The sequence below is a fragment of the Barbus barbus genome, assembly GCF_936440315.1.
Source record: "Barbus barbus genome assembly, chromosome: 21".
NCBI classification, from domain to species: Eukaryota; Metazoa; Chordata; class Actinopteri; order Cypriniformes; family Cyprinidae; genus Barbus; species Barbus barbus.
This window is the reverse complement of record NC_136749.1, coordinates 30391597-30403045: the sequence shown is the minus strand read 5'-3', so window position 1 is coordinate 30403045 and position 11449 is coordinate 30391597. Positions and strand designations below refer to the sequence as shown.

Here is an 11449-nt window from a genome sequence, read left to right as displayed (position 1 = left end):
GTTCACTTGTAACCAACAACCTTAAAAAAGGCATGCATTTAAGTTCAAAGTCATCAAACCTCTAGAAGAAAAATACTAGAGATCTAAGAAACCATGTGCCAAATGTGATCAACTCATTACTGAAGACATTTAAGGAGTTGAGCTGCCCCGATCTCACCTTCAGGACATTAACCCAGAGATGCACAGCGGTCAAGAGCTCGGGTTATGAACTCAATCACTCAGTGAAGTCATCAGAAGAAGGACATTTTCTACCTTTCACGACTCGGCATTCTCATCATGCAGGTTTATCTGCATTCATTACAGATAACTTCTATGTAAAATGGTTTCTGAGAAACTCATGTGCAGCTCTTTTAAAATAAGAGCACTTTTAAAAATGAACGCAGCTGCTGTGTGTCCAAAGGCTTTCAGCACAACACATGATTGGGTCAAGCTGTTAAATAAAAATAAAACACATGAACTGATGAATGTTTAAAGTTTTATTTATTCAAGCAGTTTAATCCAATGTACTTTTCCAAATGTTCAGCTATCAACTGCCAGAGCATAATTGACAACGAGCATTCATTAAGAGGAATAAAAAGAAAGGAATGTTTTGGAATTTTCAAAATTAAAAGTTTTCTATTTTTTTGTGGGTTTTTTTAATATAATCAAGGTCAAGATTTAATTTCTCAACCTGGCAAAACATTTGGATGTCATCATGTTGGTATTTTTTTTCTGTTTGAGTTTGTTTTTTCGATATTTATTCACTTTTTATTTTACTGTGTCCCTCTTGGTGAAGTCAGGGCTGAAGAGAACCATTCTGGAAAAGGAAGAAAAATATAAAAGATTAGAAAAAATGATTTCTTTAATAGTCAAAAATTGCGAAAGGAAAAATTAATCTGAGTTCTCCGGTCACCTCGTGTTAGACGGTCGGCACAGCGGTGCTGGGGCCTGATTTCTGGGCAGCTTCTTTGGCCTGATGAGCCTGCAGCACCGCTACTGCTTCATCCACCTGGAATAGAACATATTTATATAGAATATTAACCCTTGTGCACCAATTTAAAAAATAAATAAATAATTAAAAGTTACACGGGTTCATAGAGGACAAAAATATCCATGTCCAAAAAGAGTCATAAAAAATTGTTTTTTATGACTTAAGTTTGGTCTCATTTTCCCTTGACAGATTATTGTTGAAGTTAAAAACTTAAAATATTTAAACCAAAAAAAAAAAAAAAAAAAAAAAAAAAGATTATAGGGGTTTAAATTTATGAAAACTATTTAGGAGCAATTTATTTATACACACACACAGTCAAATCTAAACAAGTTGTGTTCCAAATTTGAGGTTGATATCTCAAAAAAAGAGCTTTTAGTAAGATTTTGTTTGGGTGCAGTACCAAACTTTTCCCATTAGACTCCAGCAAAGCGCTGCCAAACAGTTTATGATTCGCAGTACAGTATAATTTCTCTCTCTCAAACATTACAGGCGCACACACATTTTTGCAGAAAACAGGAAAAATGTGAGTATTTGCTTTACAGGCCAAACCTGAAAAAAAATAAATAAATGGCACCATCTCTGGTAAATGTTTTTTAAACATTTTAATTTTGAAGTTTTGCCAACAGAATGAAAGCCTATTAAAAACTGCATCATTTTATAGTTAAATAGCCCTGGGATTAAATATTGCAGTTTTAATGGGTTTCAATGAGGACATTTTTGTCCTTAAGGTCCTGAGAGGAACTATTTTTTGTACCTAGTGTAAAATAGATTTATTAAAAGGAAATGAGGGTGAAATATTAAAATTCCAATAAAAATACACTCCTGTGCCAAAATGTATGCAGTTGCCATTAACAAACAAAATGAAAAAAATTAAAACAAAAGACAAATGTCCATAAGCTTGCAAAAGGATAAAAAAAAAGAAAAAAAAAAGTAATTTTTGGTTTGAGGATGAAGCGCATTCTTTACATTTCCTTATCACTAAAAGTGGTGAGATCACGTCACCGCTATCAGGAAAAACCCAATAACATAAAACAGAGCATCCCATGAGCACTGACCTTTGACCTCAGGGACTCCGGAGACTCCAGCATGTGCAGCAGCTCAGAGTTATCGATCTCCAGCAGCATTCCAGTGATCTTTCCAGCCAGACTGGGATGCATGTTCTGGATGAGCGGGAACAGACGCTCACCTGTGGCAGAAGAGAGCAGGTATGAGACAGTCTATTGAAATTCTATTGACTTTAATTGACATACATTTTAAAATCTGCAACTGACATCAAAAAAAAAAAAAAAAAAAAAAAAAAAAAAAACAGCATGTAAAATGCAAATATAGGCTAGGTATACTGTACATAAAAATAAAATGAGAAAAATCCCATTTTGGTGTATATTTTATATATACATACTTGGATTTAATGTGCAATTTCTAATTTCAAAATTAAAATTGTAAGTACTTGAAAACAAATACTGTCAAAATGTGTCAAAATAAATGAAACTGCACACCTATTCTGACCTATACCAACTAAAGAAAGTGTATTATACAGAGCTATTATATTTGAAATGATTAAAGACATTGCTGACAAATGAGTAGAAGCTAGTGGTTTAAAGGATAATAATGAAGACTGGTAAAGATTTCAAATGACAATTTGTATTTTTAGGGCTGCACTGTGATCCTTAAATAGACTTTGAATGACATCTAATGATTGTAAATATGCCTGACGAGATGTTTTGGTACATGAACTATTCTTGCCATGCATGGCATTTCAGTGTGTCTTCTGTAAATCACAGTAAAGACGCATGACTTATTTATTGCTCAGAAAAACAACAACATGAAACGGGACACATTCTAATACACGAAAAAAGCAAAGAGAATAAACTCACCCAGCATCTGCTTCTGTTCTTGAGGAGGGGCGGCAGCCAGCATGGACGCCGTCAGAGGCTCCTGACCCTGAACGTGGACCGCAGGCTGAACGGGACACAAATACATTAACGTTCAGAAACACTTTTAGTGCAAGATACACAAGCAAACATGCACTGCGACAAATCAAGTCAAATTTTGAAAATCCCGCTTCACTTACACGGTTTCAGAGCAGCTTGACAGTAAATCATTATGTTACGGTTTATAAAATCTTAATATCTTCATCTTCAAAGTCACATTTATCAGATAAGAGCTGGACAATAACACAATAACGGTTACATGAAAATCATGGTGGTAGGAAGAGTTCCAGCAAAAACAAAGCGAGTACCTGTTGCATGGGCACCTGCGGCTGATTGGGCATGTGCTGCTGTGGGTTGCGGACTCCAGGTGCGTACTTGTACTGTGGCACTCCTCTCACCTGAGCTGCTCCTGTGGCTGCACCTGCGCCGGTGGGACGAGGGCCCATGGCCTGAGACGCTGCAGGAACACAGACCACAATCTGGATCAGTCAACTGTGCAGTGTTGCCAAATAATTCAGAGAAAGTTGCTAAAGGAAGGTCAATTTGCTGCTAAAAGTTGCTAAATGAAGTTGTGATGTCATAATATTAAAATATAAATAGCTTTTTAAATGCATTGCATTATTGAACACTTACACATTTTTGAATGATCATAATTTAAGGTATTAAACTAGTAATGTGTATTATTAGTTAGTGTGCTACACTAAGAAAAGTCTGTAAAAATAGGGCACAATCTATTATGTTAATATGAAAGAATTTTCCATATTGTTTTTTTTTACCTGTATTTTAAGTTACGCATTGTGTTTAAGATTACAGGGTTACAATGCTGGATAATGTCCTGGAAAATTACTAGTATCTTTTCCATTTTTCTTACAGTGTACTAACTGATCAACAATCGCAGGTACAAGCTACTAACAAAGTGCATCATAAATGAACAATTATTATTATTTTTAAATTGAACAATTGCAAACAGAAGCTAACTCAACTCAAGTGATGTGTACTGCTAGGCATCTTTGGTTTCCTGTTTTTGTATAATTTGCATGGAAAATTTGTGCTTTTTTTATAGCTTGAGTCACTTAACTGCTAAAAAGGTGCAAAATATATATTTTTTAAAATTGCTACATTTGTTTTTTAAAAGAAGTTGCTTGGGTAGTCTGAAAATTTGCTAATTTAAGAACAAAATTGCTAAATTGGCACCACTGTCGCTGAGTGTATATAAGCGCGAGGGTCATGGCTCACCCATGCGCTGGGGCGCGATCACCCGTGGGACCTGGGAGGTGGGACGCATGGCACCGAAGGTCTGTGGACGGGGCGCTGAGGGCCTGACGGCGTTGGGCATGCCCTGGAAATCTGGAACAGAGATGAGAAACAGCAGTGAAATGAAGTGCTTTGGTGGTCTGTGTAAATGTGCTGGAGGGTGTGTGGGCGGGGCTAAGTATGTGTGGGCGGAGACTCACGCTGAGGGCGGACACCCTGAGTGGCCCAGCGAGGACTGGGGCGGAGCTGAGCGAGCTGACTGGTGGGATAGTAAGCAGCACGATTCTGAGCCTGTCAATCACACAAAGAGAGAGAAACAACCGGTTATGAGTAAAAACCACGTCATGATTGCTGCTAATACACGGTTACTTCCACAGGCAAACAAAAGCTCAGCTGTGTAAATGTAAAGCAATATTAAATGGGTGTTCTGATTAGGGCTGTCAAAGCGCCTGAAAAACTAAATTTGAACTTTGCATTATCAATATTTGAATTTAAAAGGCATTCATTTCAGTTAGGGAGAAAAAAAAAGCCTTTGGTTTCTCCCCCGAGGCCACAATATTACTAATGCACGTTTCTTCAAAAGCAATAAATTAACACGACTATCTTTGAAGAAAGTGCATAACGTTTAAAGTAATGTTTATAAACCATATATAATTAAGATGCAAACATTACCATGATTACAAATGTGATATTGATTTTTCTGTTTTTACAACAGTTCTATAAAGAAAAATAATTCCAAACACAGCCACAGCACTGTTTAGCATCTCTGAGCAACATGATGGTGATTCGTTCCTGAACCTTTAAATAATTGGGTTCAATCGTAACGACTCTTATTAACAGTGACTTGCTGCCACCTGCTGGCAGTTCAATGAATATTCAAAATTCCATTATTTTTTTGACAGCCCTAACAACACACCTTTACACCTGACACAGAGCGGTAGGGGGTGTGTGATATTGACAAAAAATAATCACTCTGTAGGTGTTTGGAATGGTTTTTGCAAAAAATATTTGATAATGTCAAACCGCACATCGCTAAAACAACAATTACGATATTATCGCAGGCAATATAAATCAATCAATCAATCGCACAGCGGTCTCTGACCTGTGGAATAGCGGCCATGAAGTATCCAGAGGGCGGCGCTGGCTGGTATGGGTTGAGGACGGGGTTGGGCACGGCTCTGACGCTGGCCATCCTCTGCATGTACTGACTGGTGAGATGTGCTTGACGCTCCTCCTTCCTCTGAGCCAGAGCCACGTACAGCGGCTTGGTGGCCACGATACGACCGTTCATCTCCGTCACTGCTTTAGTGGCTTCTTCTGGAGACGAGAAGCAGACGAAGCCGAAGCCCTTGCTGCGGCCGCCTTCCATCATCACCTGAACAAAACCAACAACAGAGAGGCTCGAGAGGGGTTTCACTTCAGTTTAACACACACCGGGAGGAAAAACACTGAGGTTTGCTGTTGGGCTGGATATTAAACCACTCAAGGAGCACGGTTTGTTTGGATATCAGAAAAACATGCATATACATACAAATATGTGTGACCCTGGAGCACAAAAGCAGTCTTAAGTCACTGGGGTATATTTGTAGCAATAGACAAAAATATTTAATCCAAATTAGTAAAATTGATTAGTAATATGCATTGCTAAGAACTTCATTTGAACAACTTTAAAAAGGCGTTTTTCTCAATATTTAGATTTTTTTGCTCCCTCAGATTCCAGATTTTCTAATAGTTGTATCTCAGACAAATATTGTCCGATCATAACAAACCATACATCAATGGAAAGATTATTTATTCAGCTTTCAAATGATTTTGAAAAATTGACACTTATGACTGGTTTTGTGGTCCAGGGTCACACATACATATTTTTTTATTTTTAAAACATCAACTGATGCTGTAAAATATACAGGGAACCCTGTCTAGTCTAAACTACTATATTCAATACCTCATTTTATTAATTTTATACACAATTTCAGATTTTTATATTTAACAATATTAAAGGTTAAAAAGGTCACAGGTTAAAATGTCTATATTATATTTCAACTGCTATTTACTTTTAAATATATACATATAAATGTCCTTGTTTTATTAATACATCATTTTATAATTTTTTTATATAAACATCCTGTTGCTACGTGGATATGAAAGGATAAAATGTAGAATACACAATTTATAATAATTTATAACCAACTGCTACGTAATTTTAGGTATTTATACATAATAAATATATGTAATATTAATAGACTTTATATTCTACACATTTTGAGATTTATTCATAACGATAATAAACATGCAAATAAAAATTGAATTGCATTGAATTTATGTTTCTACTCAATTTGTTGATGAAATATAAACATTCAAATATTTGCAGTAATAAGAACTTGTTTTTAATTCAAGAATTATTAAAATATTTGTTTGAATTTTCATGATAAAATTGACCTAATTTGAAAGAGGAGAATGTTTTCTCTAAAGTATCGAAGCACAAAGCTTTTTGTGATTATTGGATAGCAAGCATGATCTAAAATAATGTTTAGTAAAATGATCATGCAACAAGAGGGAAAAAAAAGGCTAAGAGATCTATCTTGGGATTTAGGAATGGATATGGATTCGTTCAAATCAATCAATCTTGTCATTCAGCCCTAGTTAGCTCATACCTTTGCACTGGTGATGGTGCCAAACGGAGCAAATTCTTTACGCAGACGTTCGTCATCGAGGCCGTCGTCCAGATTTTTCACGTAAAGATTGACTCCCTGTTGAAAATAAGAATTAAAGTTCACATACAGACATCAACAACCCTTTAGCGCTCTCATCTGCATCATCTCCACCTCATGTTACCTGGTAGCGAGTCATGCGGTCCTGCTTCATTTGCTCAAACTTGCGCTTGAGCTCGGTCTGACGCTCTCCCTTCTTCTGAGCGCGACCCACATACACCTGCTTCCCGTTCATGTCTTTTCCATTCATCTCATCCACGGCCTGATGACCAGAGGAAACATGTCAGGATACAACAACACTGCAGTGACCATTACAAAACCACAGAGACTTCACACGCAACGCTCACCCTCTGGGCGTCCTCGTGCCTCTCAAAGCTAACGAAGCCGAAGCCTTTAGACTTGCCGCTGTCGTCAGTCATGACACGGATGCTCAGCGCTGGACCTGCAACCACAGACAAACACGTCAGATCCCATTCACGCCACAAGATCAAAACATCTACTAGCAGGCAGGGTTACTACAGTTAACTAAAACCAAAATCATTGAAAAAAAAAAAAAAAAAAAAAAAAAAAAAAAAAAAAGTTGATTTTCCCCCCTGCTGTACTGAAATCATACCGAACCGTGACGTTAAAACCGAGGTACGTACCAAAAACAGTCATATTTGTGTACCGTTACACCCCTAATATACATGCATGTATGTATATTTATATATACATAAATATAAAAATATACACAGTACACACATATATTATGTAAACAAAAACTTTTTGGATCCAATTAACCATCGTTTGGCAGTATAATAATAAAAAAATTATGTGTCATATTTTAAATTAATAAAAATTATGATATCTAAAATAAAAAAAAAAACACTGCTCGCAGTAAAACACTCACCATATTTGCCGAAAAGTTCCCTCAGCTTCTCATCATCCATATCTTCTCCGAAGTTCTTGATGTAAACGTTGGTGAACTCTCTTGCGCGGGCGCCCATCTCAGCCTCACGCTCCTTGCGAGACTTGAAGCGACCGACAAACCTTTAAGATGCAATAATTCACCTTTATTATTCCGAATATTTAGAATTTTTAATCAGCGCCATAGCATCAAATCCTATATTCATGGCAAAGAAGATTTAAAAATAATAATAAATACAATTTAACACTTTAAAAAAAAAAGTTATATAAAATCTTGCAATTTAATAATATTTTCCAAGGGAAATATTTTGGATGTAAAAAAATAAAAATAAAATACCATACATGACGTTTGAGAGATATTTAGCATGCTTCACTCCAAACCAAACACGGTTTAGTAAAATGCGGTTAATAGAAATACACACTTACACTTTGCGGTCATTGAGCAACATGCCGTTCATTTTCTCAATGGCTCTTTCTGCGGCCTCATGGGTCTCAAAGTGAACAAAGCCGTATCCTTTAGAGCCGTTCTCATCGCAAACCACCTTCAGAGAGAGAACAGCAGCACTGAGCACGAGCACAAACACCACAAACATGCGTCTCACTGCAAACACTCGTGTTTACCTTGCAGGACAGAATGTTGCCGAAGGCAGAGAACGTGTCGTAGAGGGCTTTGTTGTCGATGGACTTGTCCAGATTCTTGATGAAGATGTTTCCCACGCCGCTCTTGCGCAGAGACGGGTCTCGCTGGGACCACATGATGCGGACGGGCCGGCCCTTGATCACGTCAAAGTTCATCGTGTCCAAGGCACGCTCGGCTGAAACGGAGTTAAAAACATGAGCGTCACGAGATCGCCAAGCATGCGCAAACACACAAGGAACTTATCCCGACACCTCCAATACATACTAAATTAACATAAAACAAACATCTGTGTATATAAAATATACTCAAACAATAAAAAAACATTTTATATAAATAAATATAAAAATATAGATGATAAAAAAACAAAATGAAGCCATTTATATAAATATTGTAAATGAAATGTATATTTTTAATAAAATAAATTAAATTATCTAAAATACAAATGTAATAAAAAAATATGCAAAACGTACCCAAGTTGTCAAATAAATTATAAAAACTAATTGGATAAGAGATATATATATATATATATATATATATATATATATATATATATATATATATATATATATATATATATATATATATATATATATATATATATATATATATATATATATATATATATATATATATATATATATTATATATATATATATATATATATATATCTTCACATTATGTTTTTATGCATTTTATATTCTATATTTGTATATTTATTTATATTTAAGATGTATTAAGATATATCAATATAAAACCATTTATAAAATGAAAGATATAACACAATGTATACAAATATTTAAAAAATATAAAATGATGTGAAACATGTAAAAATATAAATAAATGATCATTTATATAGAATATATATTTTATATAAAATGTATAAAAAATTATTGAATATAAAGAAAATGATATAAAACAAACTAAATATACGATATAAAATACAAAACTTAAATATATAATATAAACAAAGTCTAAAATATATATTTCTACAAATTAAAAACTACATATACAGAAAAAATATATATACAACGGACAAGTTAAAGTATATAATACGAATACATAAAAACATTGTATATTTTTACATTACATACACGCACGCACAAACACGCATATACACACGCAGACACGCATATACACACGCAGACACGCATATACACACGCAGACACGCATATACACACGCAGACACGCATATACACACGCAGACACGCATATACACACGCAGACACGCATATACACACGCAGACACGCATATACACACGCAGACACGCATATACACACGCAGACACGCATATACACACGCAGACACGCATATACACACGCAGACACGCATATACACACGCAGACACGCATATACACACGCAGACACGCATATACACACGCAGACACGCATATACACACGCAGACACGCATATACACACACACAGACACGCATATACACACACACAGACACGCATATACACACACACAGACACGCATATACACACACACAGACACGCATATACACACACACAGACACGCATATACACACACAGACACGCATATACACACACAGACACGCATATATACACACAGACACGCATATACACAAACGCACACATACACACGCATATATACACATAACGTTACACACACGCATATATACACATACACACACGCATATATACACACATAAAATTATATAAAGAGTATGAATAAAGAGTAATATTAGAGTATTCCCGTGTCTCTCGGGGTCTGCTCACCGTCGGCGGGCTGCTGGAAGTTGACGTACGCGTAACCGAGCGAGCGGCGGGTCATCATGTCCCTGCACACCCGGATGGAGAGGATGGGCCCGGCTGGACTGAACTTCTCGTACAGCATGGCTTCGGTCACGTCCTGGTGCAGATCCCCCACATACAGAGAAGCCATCGGGTAACTGGGCGCGCTGGGGTTCATCTTCACACGGAACACGGACCTGATTGAACACACGCGAACGGCCTAACAGTTACACCTCAACTGCTCGCTTTCGATTACACGCTTAAATACTCTTAAAGAACAGACTCAAAGACGAATTAAAACGCGTTCGGTACCGATCTGTCGTCGATGTTTGGACGGTATCGATGATTAAAATCTCCTCAGGCCTACTGCGATTACCGTTAAACTCCTCAAATCTGTCCGCGGAATCCTGCTTCACCGAGCTAATCGGTACTAAAAGTAGAATTTTTGTTGGTGTTTTTTCGGTTTTGTGATTTTTTTTTTGTATTTTTGATTTTTTATATAAGATGTGTGCCGAAGCTCTCAGGCACACGCGCTCTCTCTCGCACCGCAGAAGTTAGGGGGAGAGAAGCGGAAGCACGGCTCTGATAAGAAGGCGTCCGAGCCGGATGTTACGTAACGTTCCTTTGTATTATTACATAAGAGCAGAATAAGAGTCCGCGGGCTGATAGAATAAGAGTAGCGCGATTCACCAATAAATGTAAGAGTGGACTAAAGGTCATGGATTGGTTTGCATGAAGGTCATATATATATGAACCGGTCAGACAAATGCCTTATCATTTCATATCAATTCACAACAAGCGGTTTCGGCCACGTGATGAACATTAATTATTATTATTATTATTTAGTCATTTAGCAGAGGCTTTTATCCAAAGCAGCTTACAGATGAGGACAACAGAAGAAATCAATTATAATATTAAAACAGATCCAAAACTTTATAAATGCTACCTATACACATTTTAAAAATAAAGAAAAATAACAAATGCATACAACAAAATTTCAAAACTTAACACTGAATAAAGCTAAAAACAATTCAAAATATTAAAGAACAAAAGGTATGCGTTTAATAATGATTCTAACATAACCCTAAGCCAAAAACAACAACTATATATATATTAAAAGGGCTATAAGCTTGCAATTCTGAGAAAATAATAAATCCAAATTACCTTTGTTTATCCAGTGGCAGCAGAAACAAGCTTCTTTTAATAAAAACACAGCTCAGTTATGATCTGCAATCAGTTAGTCTCTTTCTGTTTGTTTACTAATACACTATATTCATAATCC

The 11449-nt window shown here is 36.2% G+C and overlaps 1 protein-coding gene across 2 annotated transcripts; it reads right to left on the bottom strand.

Annotated features, from left to right (window-relative positions):
- Positions 1–463: 463 nt before the first annotated feature.
- LOC306887715 (polyadenylate-binding protein 1A-like) lies at positions 464–10792 on the bottom strand. Of its 2 annotated transcripts, XM_079445690.1 has the most exons (16): positions 10480–10782; positions 10153–10364; positions 8394–8587; positions 8199–8314; positions 7756–7895; positions 7214–7308; positions 6991–7128; positions 6810–6905; positions 5258–5530; positions 4356–4446; positions 4138–4248; positions 3210–3358; positions 2845–2929; positions 2026–2156; positions 893–988; positions 464–796 (listed from the first exon to the last, which is right to left on the bottom strand). In XM_079445690.1, the coding sequence occupies exons 2-15, from the start codon at positions 10343–10345 to the stop codon at positions 899–901; spliced, it is 1902 nt and encodes a 633-aa protein (XP_079301816.1). In that variant the 5' UTR covers positions 10346–10364; positions 10480–10782; the 3' UTR covers positions 464–796; positions 893–898. The 2 variants fall into 2 exon arrangements, with proteins under 2 accessions (XP_079301816.1, XP_079301815.1); XM_079445689.1 differs by having other exon boundaries at positions 10153–10792.
- Positions 10793–11449: the final 657 nt, after the last annotated feature.